This window comes from Carcharhinus amblyrhynchos, chromosome 1 (genome assembly GCF_965287045.1).
Source record: "Carcharhinus amblyrhynchos chromosome 1, sCarAmb.v2.hapA, whole genome shotgun sequence".
In the NCBI taxonomy this organism is placed as follows: domain Eukaryota; kingdom Metazoa; phylum Chordata; class Chondrichthyes; order Carcharhiniformes; family Carcharhinidae; genus Carcharhinus; species Carcharhinus amblyrhynchos.
Genome location: NC_137324.1, coordinates 81,447,820 through 81,467,003, shown reverse-complemented (window position 1 = coordinate 81,467,003; position 19,184 = coordinate 81,447,820). Strand labels below are relative to the sequence as shown.

The following is a 19,184-nucleotide window of genomic DNA, read 5'->3' as shown; positions in this document are numbered from 1 at the left end:
CACCTTTAAACCTAGGTTTTTGAACAACAATTGGGACCATCTGTATACTGGTAATCAGAAGGAACTAATGGCTGAGCCACCAAAAATAGATGCAAGCCTAACAAACTTGCAGATGCAGCATATTTGCCTGTCAGGTCTGTACTGGTGCTGTCCTATTTTTATTTAAATGACCAAGGACACACATTCCAACAACACTGGGGCTGGACAGCAGTTGTTCACATTGGGTCCAGCGGAATAACTGCACCAAGAAATTTGCCTTCATGAGCCTACCAATGTGTTTCCCTGCTAACTAATGTAAATATTTTCTATATATTTGGTAATTTTTACCTTGAGATCATGCCACATATATTGCCAATTATTGGCATAATCCTACATAGCATATAAATTCAGAGTCAACATGGTCTTCAAGGCCACCGGCGATGCCAATATAACATTTACAACTGACAATATCTCTTCCTGGTCGAGCTTAATCTCTATAGTTATTCCTCATCTGCCTCAGCATGAATTGTGCAAATGGTTTGGTAATGGAGGATTACGCAGGGAATTGATCATGGAGGTCAATAATCCTTTAGTAAACTTCATAGGGGAGAATTTCGATATGAGATGAAAACAGATGCAAGGACTGCAGTACATCACTAATCCATTCAGAGTGTTACAGATAGTGTTAAATTTGTACTGCTTGCTGTTTTAAATGATTTCTATACGCAACCAGCATTATCTGACAGTGTAATTTGTAAGATCACACCAGTGGCTATTTCCTTTGGCTGCAAGTAGGTAGCATGTTGTGGTTAACAACAATATTTGATAAATATCTACACAAAAGGAGGCTGCTTGCTATCTATGAAGTCAGCTTCATTTTAAGTAAAAAGAAGTTGTCTATTTATAATGTTAAAGGACTGGCAGCTGTAAAAATGAAATTTTCTGAGCATTTTCTATTAATAATCCAGTTCAGCAGTAACTTGTATTTATATTGCACCTTTAATATAGTTAAGTGTCTCAAAGCAGTTCACAGGACTGATAGTAGACAAAATTTAACCAAGACACCAAGATATGAGGAGGTATTTGAATAGTCTGGTCAAAGAGGTAGATTTCAAAGAACATGCTAAAGGGGTAAGGAAGGCAGAGAGAGATGCAAATTGGTTTTGAACAGTAATTTGCAAATGGTGGATTGCAATTCCAATTGGGGTCACAGAAACAGCCATTCAGATGGCAAGTTCCGCCTCCTCCAACACGGCATCACTGTCATCACCAACAGTGTCTCAGTGTCAGGATGTTTTTTCTTTCTCAAAACCATATGAAATATTACTTAGCTAGTGACATGGCTGGGGATAGGGGTCCCAAAGAAATCAAGATGCGTGGCTGCCAGAATTGGTGACTTCAATTCGTCATTTAAATGTCATATCTTTGAACACGATTTACGAACATACAAAACAGGAGAATTGGGTAATTTAGAATTTGAACTGAGCTAGCTATAGAGTTCTGATGGATAAAATAACAAGAACAGTTGAGACCTTTGGACTAAAGAGTGGGGGAACAGACCATGTGAGAGGAGGTAGTAAATCAAAAGGTAACATTAGAGGCAATAGGACAAGGCAGCTATTTGGATAATAACCAGAGTGTTCCAGGAAGGAACAGAGATTACAAAAATATAATCGTGCCCAAGCAGACAAGGCCAGAGATTGCAAAAATGTTAAGATAACAGAGTTAAAGCTCTACATCTGAATGCACACGACATTTCATAGAATTATAGAATCCTACCGTGCAGGAAGCTGCCATTCGTCCCATCGAGTCTGCACCTACAACAATCCCTTCCAGGCCTTATCCCCACAACCCCATGCATTTACCCTAGCTAGTCCCCCTGACACTAAGAGGCAATTTAGCATGGCCAATCCACCTAACCTGCACATCTTTGGACTGTGGGGGAAAACCACAGCACCCAAAATAAACCCACGCAGACATGGGAAGAATGTGCAAACGCCACACAGACAGTGACCCAAGCTGGGAATTGAACCCACGTCCTTGGAACTGTGAGACAGCAATGCTAAGCACTGTGCCACCATGCTGCCTCAGTAGGAAACAGTAAAGGCTGGTCCAGGATTTGAACCCTAGACCCCTCGCAAACTCACTAATTTTAGCACCCAAAGCTAAACCCCTAAACTAATGAGCCATGGTTAAAATCAAAATGGAGAATGTGGGCATTTTGTAAAACAAAATGGATGAATTGTTAACACAGGTAGAAATAAGTATGTATGACCTGATCACAGAGATATGATTGCAGAGTGACCAATGCTGTGACCGAAATACTCAATGGTATTTGACACATCAGAAAGATAGAAAAAGTTGATTGGGTAGCTCTATTAACAATGCGAGAGAGAGATGTCCTTAGCTGGAAAGACCAAGCTGTAGAATCAGTGAGTAGAGATAAGAAAGCGAAAAGGTAAGAGGTCATTTGTGGAAATAGTTCTGCGGTTTCCCAACATTTGCACTATAGGAATATGCCAGAAATAATAAATGGGGTGTGTAAGAAAGGTACCGCAATAATCATAGGAGACTTTGATCCACACGTAGCTTGGGTGAACCAGATTGACAAAGGTACCTATACAATTAGTTCATAGAATGTTTTCGGGACTATTTCTTAGAGCAGTACATCCTAGTATCAACCAAGGAGCAGGCTATTCTAGGCCTGGTAATGCACAATGAGACTTCAGTAACTTCATGGTAAAGGAAACTATTGGCGACAGCAATCATAATATGATCCAATTTCAAGTTTTAAGGAGTGACATGTGGGCCAAAGATTACCATATTAAAACATGAATAAAAGCAATTAAGGGAATGAAAGCAGACTGGCTAAAATGAATTGAGAAACTAGGTTAAACAGTGGAACAGTAGGTTTTCAATCATAGTCATTTATGGAGATAATTTAATAACTCAGCAAGAAATAGACTAGTGAGAAAGATGCGTCATTTGTGACTCAATAAGGGTTGGTATCAAATTGAAAGAAATACTGTACAAATCAAAGATTAGTGATAGCTCAGAAGATTGATCAAGTTTTAAGAAAGGAGAGCATGAGAGAAAGCTAGCCTGAAATATAACAACAACACTAAGAACTTCTACAAGCATTTAACTAGGAAGTTCAAAAAAAAGAGTTTTTGCCCTCTAGAATGTGCATGCCTGGGGAATTGATGATGGAAAACAAGGAAATGGAGGAGGCATTGAACACGTATTGCCTCTGCAAGGGTGCAGAGATGGACTCTTTTGTTAGTAGCCTTCAGTTATACACTGCAACATTGCCCTGGGACACAGATATCACATGCAGGTGCGCTTAGCCAGTTGCCTTTGTCACAACAATAGCATCACCACCTGTTCCTCAAGAGATTATATTGGCTCTGCATTTGGTAGACACCTTGGTAGTCTCAGCAAAACAAAGTTGTGGACAGAAAGAGACTCTGCATTGGTAAAAGTAAAAAAAGTCATGCATGGATGCTGGTATGAGAAATCAGAGTTGCATTTCAGAGTGGTCAGAAATGACCTGTAAAGACAGAGTGTTACTGTGAGAGTTATCCTCCCATCCCAGGGAAGACAATCCCTGTTACAAGAGTTACATGACTCTCATCCGAGGTCAGGAGTTGTGTGTGATAACCAGACATTGACAAGAAAATAGAGAGGATGGTTAGTCAATTCCTTAATTGTGAAGCTCAATTGGCTTTACCACCATTGGTGGATTTGCATCCATGGAAGTGGCCAGGCTGACCACAGGTGAGGCTACATATAGATTTTGCTGGGCGATTTATGGGTCATATGTTTCTTATACTAATAGTCACACACTCCAAGTAGTTAGATGCACAGTTGATAAAGTCCACAACAGCAACGCCACCATTGACAAGTTAAAATATTTGCCATCTGTAGCATTCCAGAAGTGATGGTGTCAGACAATGGCATATCATGATGTAAGAGCTCCAAAAATTTTTCAAGTTGAACAGCATTTGCTGTGAGGTTCACACCTTACAACCCAGCTTCAAACGAGCTGACAGAACATGCAAACCAAACATTTGAGTCATCAATAAAAAACAAGTAAATAAGCCTCTTACTTTACATGTAGCAGTTTTCTATTATCGTACAATACTACCCCAAACATGACTACGGGATCATGCCAACAGTTACTGAAGGGATGGCAATTATGGACACGATGGGTGGGGCTTTCTGGATGGAAAGCAAGCACAGTAGCTTTCTCTGCCCAAGTCTTCAACAGGTCTATATCTTGCTGCATCACCTGACAATCCTCTTCACTATCAGCAACTCCACCAATTTTTGTGTCATCTGCGAACTTAATCAGACCAGCTACATTTTCCTCCAAATCATTTATATATAGTACAAACAATAAAGGTCCCAGAACTGATCCCTGTGGAACTTTGCTCATGACGTGGAGATGCCAGTGTTGGACTGGGGCAAACACAGCAAGACGTCCCACAATACCAGGTTAAAGCCCAACAGGTCTATTTGGTAGCAAATGCCACTAGCTTTCACAGTGCTTGCTGCTCCTTCATCAGGAGCGTGGGAAATCTTTTCACAAACAGGGCATATAAAGGCATAAACTCAATTTACAGAATAATGATTGGAATGAGAGTCTTTACAGCTAATCAAGTCTTAAAGGTACAGACAATGTAAGTGGAGAGAGCATTAAGCACAAGTTAAAAGAGATGTGTATTGTGTCCTAATAATCACACTGCTAATCACAGCCTTCCATTCAGAAAAGCACCCCTCTACTGCTACTCTGTCTTCTATGGCAAGCCAGTTCTGTTTCCATCTTGCCAGTTCTCCTCTAATCCCAGGTGACTTCACCTTTCATACCAGTCTTCCAAGCCTTATCAAAGGCTTTACTGAAGTCCATGTATACGACATCCACTGCCTTTCACTCATCGTCACTTCCTCGAAAAACTCAAATTGGTGAGGCACGACCTCCCCTTCACAAAACCATGCTGTCTATCACTAATAAGTCCATTTATTTCCAAATGTGAGTAAACCCCGTCCCTAAGAATCTTTTCCAATAATTTCCCTTCCACTGATGTAAGGTTCACCGGCCTGTAATTTCCTGGATTAACCCTGTTGCCCTTCTTAAACAATGGAACAACACTGGCTATTCTCCAGCACTCTGGAACCTCACCTGTAACCAGTGAGGACTACATTTCTGTCAAGGCCCCAGCAATTTCCACCCTTGCCTCCCTCCGTATTCTGGGATAGATCCCATCTGAGGATTTGTCTACCTTAATGCTTTTTAAGACACCTAACACCACCACCTTTTTGACATCAACATGACCCAGAATACCTACACACCCTACCCTAGGCTCCTCATCCATCAAGTCCTTCTCTTTGGTGAATACTGAGGCAAAATATTCATTTAGCATCTCCCCCATTTCTTCTCGTTCCATGCATAGATTCCCTCCACTACCCTCGATTGGACCAAACGTTTCCCTGGCTCTTGCTCTTTACATACATATAAAATGCCTTAGGATTTTCCTTAATCCTGTTTGCCAAGGACTTTCCATGATCCCTTTTAGCCCTCCTAACCCCTTCCTTAATGTCCTTCCTACTTTCTTTATCTTCAAGGGTTTCATTTGTCCTAAGCCTTTTAGATCTTACAAATGCTTCCTTTTTTTTTTGACAAGGTTCATAATATCTCTCCTTATCCAGGCTTCCCGATACTTTCCACACTTGTCGTCCATCCTCACAGGTACATGCCGGTCCTGAATTCCAATTAACTGACATCTGAAAGACTCCCACATGTCGGATGTTGATTTACCCTCAAACAGCCTCCCCCAGTTTATGCTCTGCAGATCCTGCTTGATGTTGTTCTAGTTAGCTTTCCCCCAATTTAACATCTTTGCCCAAGGACCACTCTTGTCCTTATCCACAAGCACCGTAAAGCTTACGGAATTATGATCATTGTTCCCGAAATGTTCTCCTACTGTAACTTTGATCACCTGGCTGGGCTCATTCCCCAACACCAGATCTAATATGGCTCCTTACAAAGTTGGGCCACTTACATGTTGTTTCAAGAAATCCTCCTGGATGTTCCTACAATTTATGTCCCATCCAAGCCCCTAGTAGTAAATGATTCCCTGTCAATATAGGAAAAGTTTAAATTACCCAACAACACTATTGTTTTTATAGTTTCCTAAAATCTGTCTACAGATCTGCTCCTCTATCTCCTGCTGACTGTTGGAAGGCCTGGAATAAACTCCCAACATTGTGACTGAACCCTTCCTATTTCTAAGCTTTACCCATATTGACTCGCTGTCTGAACCCTCCGAGGTGTTCTCACTCAATACAGCTGCGATATTCTCCTTAATCGATAATGAAACTCCCCCACTATACTGCCTGAAGAATCTAAATCTTGGAATGTTTAGCTGCCAATCATGTTCCTCTTTCAACGAAGTCTCTGTAATAGCAACAACATCATTGTTTCAGTACTAAATCAAACTCTCAATTCATCTGTCTTAACGGTCATACTCTTTATATTGAAACAAACACACTTCAGACCACCAGTCCTGCTGAGTACAACAACTACTCCCTGCCAGCTCTTCCTCTTTATCTTACTGACCTTTATCTGTAGCTCTCCCTCAGTTATTTCTCCTGCTAACCTATATTTATGATTCCAACCACCCCCCCATTCTAGTTTAAGTCCTAAGTGACTATAACAAATCTACCCACCGATGTATTTCTTACATTATGTCAGGCACACATGCATGGCTACCAACATAAACCAATCCAAATTGTACATATGTACCCTGTTCCTGGCATACATAGGAGATCCCAAGTTCTTTGGAAATTGGAGAACCCGACCACAGAATTGAAAACAGAGGCCCTTTTCGTCTGCGTAAAAGCATGAGCACAAAAGCTTAGCAAAAGCAAGGGAGACAGGAAGGGATTAAAAAATAAAACAGGGAAAAGTTTAAAAAAAAGTTCCCAGTAAGACAACCAAGGTAAGAAACAGGAAACAGTAACAGGCTCTAATGTTGTATTTGACATGCAAATGGTGAGAGGCTTTCATTGTAAACATCAAAACTCATGAAAATTTATTAAATGGTGAGCTGATGTGTTTTTAGGAAATTTTAGAGATAAAAGGCTTTTGCAGGAGAGTAGTTAATTGGAGAAAATAGGAGATATGCATCAAAATTTTACAGAATGAGTGTGCCATGACATAAAAAGGTTGGGCACTGCTGATGTACCTATAGAAAATTAGCGAGCCTAAAAATGAGCAATCTGATCAGAAATTAGTAACAATTGAAACCCCACACCAAATTCATCATATTTTGCAAGATATTTGAAACAACTGTACACTGGGCAAATAACGGACACGTTTAAAAATCGAGATTCCTATCACGACCCCTCACAAAAAAAAGGTGTCATAAGTTTGGGGTTCTTTTCTTTGATGTTCTTTTGATATAATGATGCTGGTGACACCTATAAGCAGTCTGAGGTCCATGTGTGACTGTACTGTTCTATATCTAAACATACAGTAACATAACCACAGCCACCTGAGCTGAATCTGTATCTTTGGCTGTGGCTTGAGCTACTATGTGTTTCTCTAAACCTTTTGAAGTTGGCACGAGAAAACATTTGATAACAAAATAATTAAAATTTTTTCTTAAATTCCACTGCAAGGAAACATACAGAGCAACCATTATGATCAGATCCACTTAAGTTAATCAGTACTGTTGGGAAAACCGCAACATTGCATATTTGGACACTTTTTTACTAAATGGTCATAAGTTCACCTTTGGATTGGGAGCAACAGTATTTTTTTCAAATAAATCACCTGATTAGCATGACACTTGAAAGGGAAAAGCTGTCTTTTGCAATTATTAATTGACGGAGAGAAAATAAAGAAAGAATGGTGACTTACTGGAAATCACATTGATGGAGACAAACTGAGTTTTGAACCTGTTGTTTTGCACTTCATTTTTTGAGTTTATTTGGGACTGAAACGGGAAAGTGAAAAGCTATCCAGCTGGTCTTTCTGCCTTGCCTAAAATTCCAGATATGGTTATCAATCTGCAGCCAGAGAACCTCATCTGGGTAAAACACATTTGCATTTATAAATCGGAGATGAGAATTGATCCAGCTCTATTTTCTCCTCCTAGCCAAAGCTCTGTTGGTGAGAACCTCCAGACATCAACCAAGGCCAGAGACTTGATTTCGCACAAAAAAGCTCCAGATCATCAGTGTCAAATCTCTGCAAACTTGAGCCTTTTCTTATCAAGTTTTTTTCTGATCACCCATCTCTGCAAAGACAACTTGTGTGCCCTTATGTGTCTGTATGCACATTGAGGAATTTATAGGAAGTGTTAGAAGGTGGTATTTCCAGATTACAATTGTGAATGAATCTGTTTGTGCAAATTATTAAAAAGTTTTGTTTTATAATAACTTAATCATTCTGAGTTTATTGAAAGAAGCCTGGTTGATGTCTCTTTTATTCTGGGTCTAAAACTGGCTATTTTGGTGGGTGAACTAAACTTTCAAATGAATGGTGTGACGTGCAGAGTAGTGAGGCTAGGTAAAATCTATACTTCTCCAATCTCGGTTATAATAGTGCAACTTGTCTATTTGTAATAGAACATATTGAACACATTATGCTTTGACAAATCAAATGGAAATCTTAATCCACTTAAACGAAATAACTCCATAAAGTATTCCGCACTTGATACTCAAACCTGGAAAAAGTTACTCCTTCGGTTTCATATTTGAAAATTTTGACCGACAATATGTTTGTTTTTAAATCCTCCTGTGTTGGCAAGAGGAGTAAACACAGTAAGAAGTCTCACAACACCAGGTTAAAGTCCAACCAGTTTATTTGATAGTAATCGCAAAGGCTTTCGGAAACGGTGTTCCTTCGTCAGGTGTGTGGAAGGTTCCTTCCACACAGAACCTTCCACACACCTGACAAAGGAACACCATTTCCGAAAGCTTGTGCGATTACAATCAAATAAACTGGTTGGACTTTAGTCTGGTGTTGAGAGACTTCTTACTGTGCTTACTCCAGTCCAATGCCGGCATCACTACATCTCAGCAAGAGGAAGACAGCATATGCCAACCAACTCCCCATCAACTTCATGTTCTGTTGTATACTAGCTATGTAATGGGACTTGCATCCAGAGGACAGGAGTAGTAACCTGGAAACATGAGCTCCAATTCCACCAAGGCAATTAAAAGATCGAAATTCAGTTAATCAAATAAATATCAAATTAAAAAGCTACTATTAATAATATTAACCGTGAATCTACCGATTCAGCATATCCATCTGTTTTACTAGTGTCGTTTAGGAAAGAAAATCATTGTTGAGTATATTCAAGGTTACAAAAAACAGATTTTTTGGGTCTCTCAGGGAATTGGGGGATAGGGAGGGTGGGTGAAAAGGTGGGGTTGAGGTAAAACCAAAATCACTGGATGATGGAACTGGTTCGAGGAGCCATGTGGTCTACTCCTGTTTGGTTTGTTTATGCAATTTGCCATGCTTACCTGTTCTGCCTGTATATGACTCCAACCCCACAATAATATGATTGCCTTGCCAGGAACACCCACACTTCATGAATGAGCAAAAGGCATCCAAAACCACAGATATTCCAACACAAAGTGTGAAACAAGCTGACAAATTATTCGTTAGTTGCAGTATGAGGAACAAAGCGGGTTTTAACTAGCTTGTATTTCAGTATTTGTTTTTATGAATGTAAATACACTTGTTTTAAAGTATAACCCTTGAAAGAAATTATTTGATTCCAAGCTATCAAAAATATCCTGAAATGTGACAAGGAGTCAAACAATCCTTTGAAATTTCACTTGTCTAATACATGTGAACTCCCAAAGAAAACATTCAACTAAGGCAGTGCCAAAAAATTCCACCTTGCACAATCTGTTGGGATTTGTAGAAAGACAGAAAAGAAAAGGCTACTATAAGATTGCTAGACTCTGTTAGGGTTTTTTTTCGTTTAATCAACTTCGATGTAGGACTCATTTATCAATGGGGAGCAAGTTTGTTAGTAATTATAGTTTGATTTTTTAAATACTTTGAAGTGTTAAAGGTACATGTAATACCTTTAATTAGTCCATACATATAAATTTATCTTCTATACATTTTTAGAAGTTAAACAAAGAAACTTAAATGCACAGTTACAGAGTGCCCTTTGATACAAACATATGTTAATACTTTCCTTTAGGGCACCCAACTGTTGGAATCACAAGGCTATAAAGGACACTGAATTGCCTTACCAAACACCTTATCAGAAACAACTGATACAAAAGTGAGTTTTAATGAAGCTGCCTTCACAGTTTCTAATCAAACAGAATCAGGAATACATTAATGTCACACCTAACAAAAATATTATGGTAGGGGACTTAGTAGGAACTGACAAGAATTAATGATAACATGACACCACCCCTTGAAATTGTAGGTAGTGATAAAAAGCTCAGTCATTGAATTGATAAGCAATATATACATATGTTTCATTACGTTGGCAATAAACAAACTGGTCAGGGCTATAATCGGGGAATATCCTGAACACAAGTTGAGTTGATCACATGCCTTAGAGATTCAGTTAACTTCACTGACAAAGCCATAAGATATTAATGGCTTTTGTAGGCCCCCTTTATCAATTAAAGGATACCCATGTGAGACTGTTTCAGTGAAGGTGTTTTGTGAGACTGTTATCAATAAAGAGACTAGAGTAAGAAGTCTCACAACACCAGGTTAAACTCCAACAGGTTTATTTGTAGCAAATGCCACTAGCTTTCGGAACTGGTTGTGCCTTTGTCAGGTGGTTGGGAGTTCTGATCACAAATAGGGCATATAAAGACACAAACTCAATTTATATGAATAATGATTGGAATGCGAGTCTTTACAGCTAATCAAGACTTAAAAGGTACTGACAAAGAGTGGATTAAGCGCAGGATAAAAAGATGTGTATTGTTATCAGACAGGAAAGTTAGTGAGATTTTGCAAGTCCAGGCAAGTTGCAGGAGTTACACTTAGTGTGACATGAACCCAAGATCCCAGTTGAGGCTGTCCTCATGTGCAGAACTTGGCTATCAGTCTCTGCTCAGCGACTCTGTGCTTTCATGTGTCATGAAGGCCACCTTGGAGAACGCTTACCCAAAGATCAGAGGCCGATTGAACTTTCCTATCTGGAAACAATACACATCTTTTTCACATTCTCTCCTCTCACATTGTCTGTACCTTTAAGACTTGATTAGCTGTAAAGACTCATATTCCAATCATTATTCATGTAAATGGAGTGTGTGTCTTTATATGCCCTGTTTGTGATCAGAACTTCCACCCACCTGAAGAAGCAACAGCCAGTTCCGAAAGCTAGTGACGTTTGCTACAAATAAACCTGTTGGACTTTAACCTCATGTTAACTCCACAGGAAGAGTCTAGAGGACAAGCTTAGGGATGATATATAGGGGTATCCCATGATTTCATAGATCAGGGGTGATTCAGTATTTTTATTCAATTGGATCAATACGTGAAGTATGTCATTTGTAGCATTTTTGATTGGATTATGTCCAACTGACTGTGAGCTGCAGAATTGTATAAACCAGGATGATTTTCTTTGTCCGGTGGAGTGGTGTCTCTGACCCATTGTGTCAAGACCCTCCCCCTTGCTAGCAAGTAAATAAAGACAAGCTGTTCGTTAAGTAACTCGTGTTAACATGTATTTGTGTTAAAGGAAACCTCGGAAGTCGAGATTTCGACTGATTCTACAAATTTACATAAATTTCACTAATTTTCAATGATCAACCTCACCTCGGGACGGCCGTCATAGTATGTTAATCTTGACTTTGTCAAAACAAATAGTCTTTCTTTGTAGTTGAGTGGAGATGTTCGTTTCTTCTGTTGCGATCTTTTAATTAAGGTCTCTTCAAGAATGGGATCTGCATTCATCTCTTCCTAAGATCCTCGTTACTTCGTAACCGTGAGCAGAAAGCCCACCACATACGGGCTGAAATATTCTAAAAATAAACAGTTCATTTATAGGTTTTCACGTTTAAAAGAATCAAACTTAAAACTTTTTATTTGGTTTATCAGTGATTGATTTTAAAAATGGTTCACTGAAATAAAAACTTGTTTATCTTTTAATAATTTATTTTCCAGTGAAATGCACTCGAAATTTCTTATTTGAAAATAAGCTTTTAAAATCTGCACAACTAAAAGTCAATCCGTTGTTTTTTTGTTAAAATTGTGATTTCAAAATCTATTTTCCAACAGTTTATTGTCCTCCAAAAACTTCAAACTTAAATTGCATCTACACACTTCAAATCAATGAACACTAATAAATGCTCTGAAAAAAAAAATACAAATTAGGCAGTATCTGTGGAGACAGACAGTGTTAATGCTTCTGATTGATGGTCTGACTAAACTATTCCTATTTTTGTTTCAGGTTTCCAGCATCCACAGTATTTAATTTTTGCATTAACATGCATTTGTTTTTGCAATGTATTGTTGCCCTAATGTTGAACAGCAATACAGGAATTTGGCAGGGGGAAATAAGCCAACATGGCCCCCCCATTCCCCCTCCCTCCCCACCCACTCCCCACTGTTGCCTCAGTCCATCTGCTGCTGAAACCCTCATCCATACTCTGTCACCTCCAGACTGAGAATTTCCAATGCTCTCTCATTGGACTCATATCTGCCGTTTTCGTAAATTTCAGTTCATTCAAAGTTCTGCTGCTGATATCCTGACTAGACTCATTGACAAATCACCTTTGTGCATGCTGACCCTTTTCCATCAATGTTTCAAAATTCCTAGTCTTTAAAACTAAATGTCTGGTACTTCAAATTTTGCATGGCCTTGTCCCTTCCTATTTCTGTAACCACTTCCAGTTCAACAATACTCCAAGAAGCCTATGGTCCTCCAATTACATCCCTTCTTCATTCCCAATTTCCTTTACTCTTCTAGTGATAGCAGTGTCTTCAGATGCCTAGCCCCTAAGCTTCTTCACCTCAAACAGTCCTTAACATCTACCTCTTTGACCAATCTTTCAGCCAATTCTGCTAACATCTTACGCAGCTTTGATGTCAAATTTTGTTTGATAAAGTCCTTGTAAAATGCCTTGAAAAATTTTACCACACTGGCTCCTGGTGCACCAATATCTCAATCTGAAATTTCTCATCATGTTCAAATCCCTCCATGGCCTCACTACTCCCTATCAATGCAACCATCTCCAGTGTTACAACTCTGCAAGAAATTTTGACCTATTCTGGATTCCCCTGCCACAGTAAAAAGTCTGACAACACCAGGTTTCTCCATGGCTTGATGCTTGTGCTTTCAGCCTTCGGTCACCTCTTCCGTCAAAACTATGTCTTCAAGAAATGTGTTTTCTTTTAAAATTTGGAAAGAAGTTCACCCTGGACTGTCACCAAGCATGTATTTTCTAAAAAACTGTATGATTTCAGCTAACTGACCAGCACGGCCCTTGAGGGGGGAGAGTTGTTTGCTTATCTGAACTTCAATTACTTTAATTGATGAAACAGCTTGTGTTAAAGGCAAACACCCTGGTTATTTATTGGAAAGTTACTGAGCTGCCCAGCTCACACACACTTTGCCTTGCCTGAAATATGGTGTAGCTATCAATGACCTCATCTTAGTGAAACTCATCTGGATTTGAAAACCCAAGAGGCTGAAGACAAGGAGGATCAATCCTGCTCTAGTCTTCCCCGCGCCAAAGCTCTGTTGGTGAGAACCTCCAGGCATCTACTGGCACCAGTGCCTCCACATGAGGAAACTGCACAGATCAACAGCATTTTATCTTTCCTTTATACAAAATAATTTCTTCAACCACCTACCTCTGCAGAGACAGAATGTGTCATGCACATCGGTGTATGTGTGCTGGAGTGAATTAAAAAGGATAGACAGATACACTTCCAGGCTACAAAATTGTATTAACCAGATCTTGCAACTTGTTTTAAAAAGTTTATTTTTATAATAAATCAATTATTGTGAATAGTGAAAGAAGCCTGGTTAAAGTCTCTATTTTTCTAGGAGTAACTGTAACCAAGGTAAATAATTGGCCACTTTGAGGAGAGAATTAAACATTTACACTAATGTTGCAACCTGTGGAGTAGCAGGGCTAGTTAACCTGTGCACTCCTCCCAACGTGGTCACGGCAGTTCTGATATCATTTTTATGTGGCTCAGTATCAGATTTTGTTTGACAATGCTCCCAAAAACAATAGTAAAAAAAAGCTATACAAATACATGATGTTGCTTATGTAGTTTTAGTTTGCACTCATTGTAACCTTATGGCAAGATGGTCCAATGTACTTTGGTAAACATAGGGATTAGGAGCAGAAGTCGGCAAATCCAGCTCTTCAGGCCTTCTCCACCAGTCAGATTATGGCTGATCTCTCCCTGGTCTCAAATTCATTTGTTCCTCACATTCCCTTATCCTTTTTTTTTATTAGAAATATATCCATCTCCTTCTGGAAATGAATCAGAGTTCACCGCACTATGAGCCAGCAAGTTCCACAAATTCACCACTCTCGGCAAGATGTAGTTCCTCCTCATCTCAATTTTAAATCTACTGACTCTCAACCTACACCTGAGACCTCTTGTTCGAGATTGCCCCATTAAGAGAAAACATTTACATTTACTTTATCAGTCCGTTTTAAAATTTTATATACCTCAATCAGATCCTTCCCCATCCTTCTGTACTCCTGCAAGTACAAGCCCAAACTCCCCTCATACGTCAACCCCTTCATCCCCAGAATCAATCTGGTGAACCTCTTCTGAACTACCTTCAATGCCACCACATTCTTCCTCAAATCAGATGACAAAACGGGACACAATACTCCAGATGTAGTTTCACCAACACCCTTTTACAACTGCAACAACACTTCTCTACTGTTATAGTCCAGTCCTTTTGCAATGAATGCCAACATCTCATTTGCCTTTTTTATTATACGCTGCACCTATTTTCTGCAATTCATGATCATAGTCACTCAGATCCCTCTGCCTGGAAGCATTTTGAATCACTCTCCATTTAGGGAATAATTTGCCTTTCTATTTTTTCTGCCAAAATGGTCAACCTCACACTTACGCACATTAAACACCATCTGCCAAATTTTGGCTCATTCTCCTAATCAATCTATATACCCTCTTCACTGTCAACTTTCCACTTATTTTAGAACTATCCAGAAATTTTGTAATGTTACACACTGTCCCTGCTTGCAGATCATTTACATAGATTGTAAACAGTTGAGGCCCGAGGACTGACCCCTGTGGCACCCCGCTAGTTACATTTCATCAGTGAGAGAAGGATCCATTTATCCCAACCCTCTGCTTTCTGTCAGTCTGCCAATCCTCAATCCAATTTACTATTCTACCCCCAATCCCCTGCGATCTCACCTCTGGATCACTGTTTTATGCAGCACCCTATCAAATACCTTCTGGAAGTCCAGGTAAACCACCTCTAAAGGTTCCTCATTGAAGACATAACCAGCAAGGTAGACAAAGAACTCCAGCATGACTTACCCTTCATAAAACCATGATGACAATGGTGGATAAAGCTTTGTCCTTCCAAAAGCTCATTCATCTCCTCAATGATTGATTCCAGCAATTTCCCCACAACAGAGGTCAAACCTCCTCAACACAGAGGTCAAGCTATGAAGCCTATATTTTCCTAATTTTTGATTGCTTGAATTGGAAATCTTGATCTTTGGAAGCAGTGATAGCAATTCATGTTTAATTAATGTTAATTAATCAACATTATCTATCTACTTGTTGATTTCCGCCATTCACACAACATTTAAAATATAATTTGATATATTTCAAAGACATCTTGGAAAATAGATCATATTACTGCAGTTCGTCAAGGAACCATTAATTTTACAACCTAAATAGCACTAATGAAATTGGTGCTACTCCAGCAAATCAGATTCCCTACAGTGCAGGAGGCGGCTATTTGGCCCATCGAGTCTGCACTGACTACAATCCACCCAGCCCTTATCTCCATAGCCCCTGGAGGAAACCCACACAGACATGGGGACAATGTGCAAACTCCACACAAACTTCAAGCTGGCAATCAAACCCAAGTCCTTGGCACTGAGAAGCAGTAATGCCACACACCTCCATTGCATTACTGGATGAAATCTATAGGGATATAGGCCATTGACTAGTGGGAAAGAAATAGAAAAGGAATATAATTACAATGAAATTAGGGAAGTGCAAAAACCATAGAATTGTTTTTTTTAATTCATTTGAGGGACATGAGCATTGTTGACTTGCCAGCATGTGCCCATCCCTAATTGCCCTTGAACTGAGTGGCTTGCTAGGTAGGCCTTTTCAGAGGGCATTTGTGAGTCAACCACATTGCTGTGGCTCTGGAATCACATGTAGGCCAGACCTTCCCTAAAGGACATCAGCGAACCAGATGGGTATTTCCAACAATTGACAAAGGTTTCATGGTCATCAGTAGATTCTTAATTGTAGTTCTTTTCTTCTAAATTGAATTCAAATTCCACCATCTGCCATGGCAGGATTTGAACACATGTCCCCAGAAAAATTATGTTTCTGGATTAATGGTCTAGTAAGTGGAGACTTGAATTATCCTAATATAAATTAAAATAATATGCGTGCATAAGAAAAAGAGGCAGAGTTTCTGGTGCATTCAGTTGCATTTTAACTAGTATATTTCTGGCCATGGAATAAAAGGAATAACAGCAGCATGCACACAAAACTGGCTGAGTAATAAGAAATAGAAAATAGTGGTTAACAGTTGTTTTTTGGAACGGAGGAAGACGTATGACGATAGGTACTAGAACATTGCTTTTCTTAATTTATATTAAGAATCTTGCTTGGGTGCTCTGAGCACAATTTCATACCTTGCAGATGACAGAAAACTTGGAAGTTCAGTGATGTCAAAGGAAGATAGCGATAGACTTTCAAATGGAAATAAACAAGCTGGCAGAATGGATGAAAGCATAGCAAATAAAATTTAATGCAGAAAAATATGAAGTGGCGCATTTTGGGAGGAAGAAGGAAAAGCAAATGAAAAATGAAGGGAATTCTAAATGGGGGCAGCAACAAAGAGACTTGGAGGTACATGTGCACACATTGTTGAAGGTGACAGGGTGGGTTGAGAAAGAAATTAAAAGGTAGACTGAATTCTGAGCTTTATAAATAGAAGCATTGAGCACAAAAGCAAGTAAGTTAAAATCAGTTGTTATAAAATATTGATTCAGGCCTTGTCCAACTTGATTTTAGGATGGATGTGATGATGCAGAAAGGTTAAGTACCTGAAAAAAAATTGGATCACAGGGAAAAGAACTAACAATTGTTCATGCAGAGATCAAAGACAAGCAAGAAGAGTCAAAAGGTCTCCTTCTATGCTGTAATCATTCAGGGATCCTACAAAATACTCATAAGGCCAGGCAGCATCTGTAGACAGAGGCATAGAGTTAATGTTTCAGGTTGGCAACTTTTCTTTAAAACTGAAGCTTTTGGATCAGGATAACCCATTTCTTACTCTCTCACGTATTTGGCAAGGTTCTCCTTTAATGCATGTGTGCTATTCATCAACTACTCCTGATAAGTTTCACATTCTAATCATGCTCGGGATAAAGATATTTCTTCTAAATTATCTGTTGATTTTTGCAGTTAACTTAAAATAAATATTTAATCCAAAATAAACTGTCTTTCCATTAATTATTGACATTCATTTGTTAGATCACATCTTCAGTATCTCCAAAGCATGAAAACCAAGTTTTCCAAGTCTTTCTTTCACCATTATGACTAGGTTTGTATTTAATGACTTCTTTGTTTCTTGACAAATACAACTATTCAGAAAAAGATGTGACCAGAGACGCATATAATTTTATCACTACCTGCGTCCACATGAGTTCTAATAGCTTGACTAAGTAGCTCAACATGTTATTCACTTGATAATTAATTGTCGAGTCCAATCCTTTGTTATATTCACCCAATAAAACAGAAAGTCAAAGTGAATGACAAGCCTATGTAAATGCTTAAGATTTCTCTGCCTGGAATGTTATCTATCATTGTTTTGTAAATTTACATACCTTGTCCTACTTCTCCATGGTGTAAACCGTCTCTTTTGATTTCACTGTCTCTCTCCTGTCTTTTTATCATTTTCAAATCTGAGAATTTTACATGGAGTTTCTCAATCCAGATCATTTACATAAATTCAAAACAGTTGTGATCACAACCCGAAACATGCACCTTGAAATATCTAATTCAATACAGTCTCCAGTCTGATACAATTTTTCTGATAAACACAATTGTTTACCACCCATTGCCAGAGTTTACTTTGGATCCCCATTGATATGACTTTGTTAAATAGCCGTTTAAGTGGAACTTTAGCAAAAGCCTGAAAAGGCAAGATAAACAATTTCATTGCTCATTTGGGTTTTACTTTATCAAGTAGTTGGGTAGCTATGTATATTTTCCAGTTATATATCTTTAAATGTGTAAATGTTTTACCATTCACCAGCTTGTCCAGACTCCATCTAGGCAACAGTCCTCTATAAATAGCAACTGTTTACAAGTGCTCGTGTTGCTTTTGACTAGCTCATTCCAAAAGGACTCAAGGGGAAGTTTGAACAGCAAACCATATGAATTCAGCCTCATATCGTTCAATTTACTCTGAACTGTTTCATTTTTAATTATTCATTGCAACTCCAAAGACTAGAAGTTAAGTCTAGTAACATCACCATAATTTTTCAACTCAAAAGCAGGCAATGTGGAAGCTACCAATTTTTCCCTAACATGCAGTATATTACTCTTGCTCATAGTGAATTTCACCTGCTATTTTTCCACCCATTTATACATTTTAGCTGGTTATTTTTGTTGGTTGTCTCAGACTCTTCTGTGCCTTCATAGCTAACAATTTATTAATTTAATGATTTGTATTAAGTTTCAACCCATTGCTAGATATTAACAATTGTGACTACTTTTGGGGATAGCCACTCATTGCTTCCCTGCCATCACATTTTATCACTTTTCTTCTTTCAATCATTTTTTTAAATCTATTTAAAGTTGTTACTTTAAAATCTTATCAAAATGATTCAGCAGCTCTTTATCAATAATCTTGTTGAATGATTTCTGGATGACTGAACACACAATGTCTGAAGACTGCTTGTTTGAGATGTCACTTCCTCAACAAAAGAAGAAAATG

At 38.8% G+C, this 19,184-nt stretch overlaps 1 protein-coding gene across 1 annotated transcript in view; it reads right to left on the bottom strand.

Annotated features, from left to right (window-relative positions):
* LOC145342369 (tyrosine-protein kinase Tec-like) overlaps positions 1–19,184 on the bottom strand; it is a 152,824-nt gene that overhangs the window by 106,701 nt on the left and 26,939 nt on the right. Inside the window, exon 3 of the mRNA XM_080187901.1 lies at positions 11,798–12,003. Coding sequence (XP_080044027.1) covers positions 11,798–11,935 — 138 coding nt within the window. The 5' untranslated portion in view covers positions 11,936–12,003. The remainder of the gene's footprint in view (positions 1–11,797; positions 12,004–19,184) is intronic.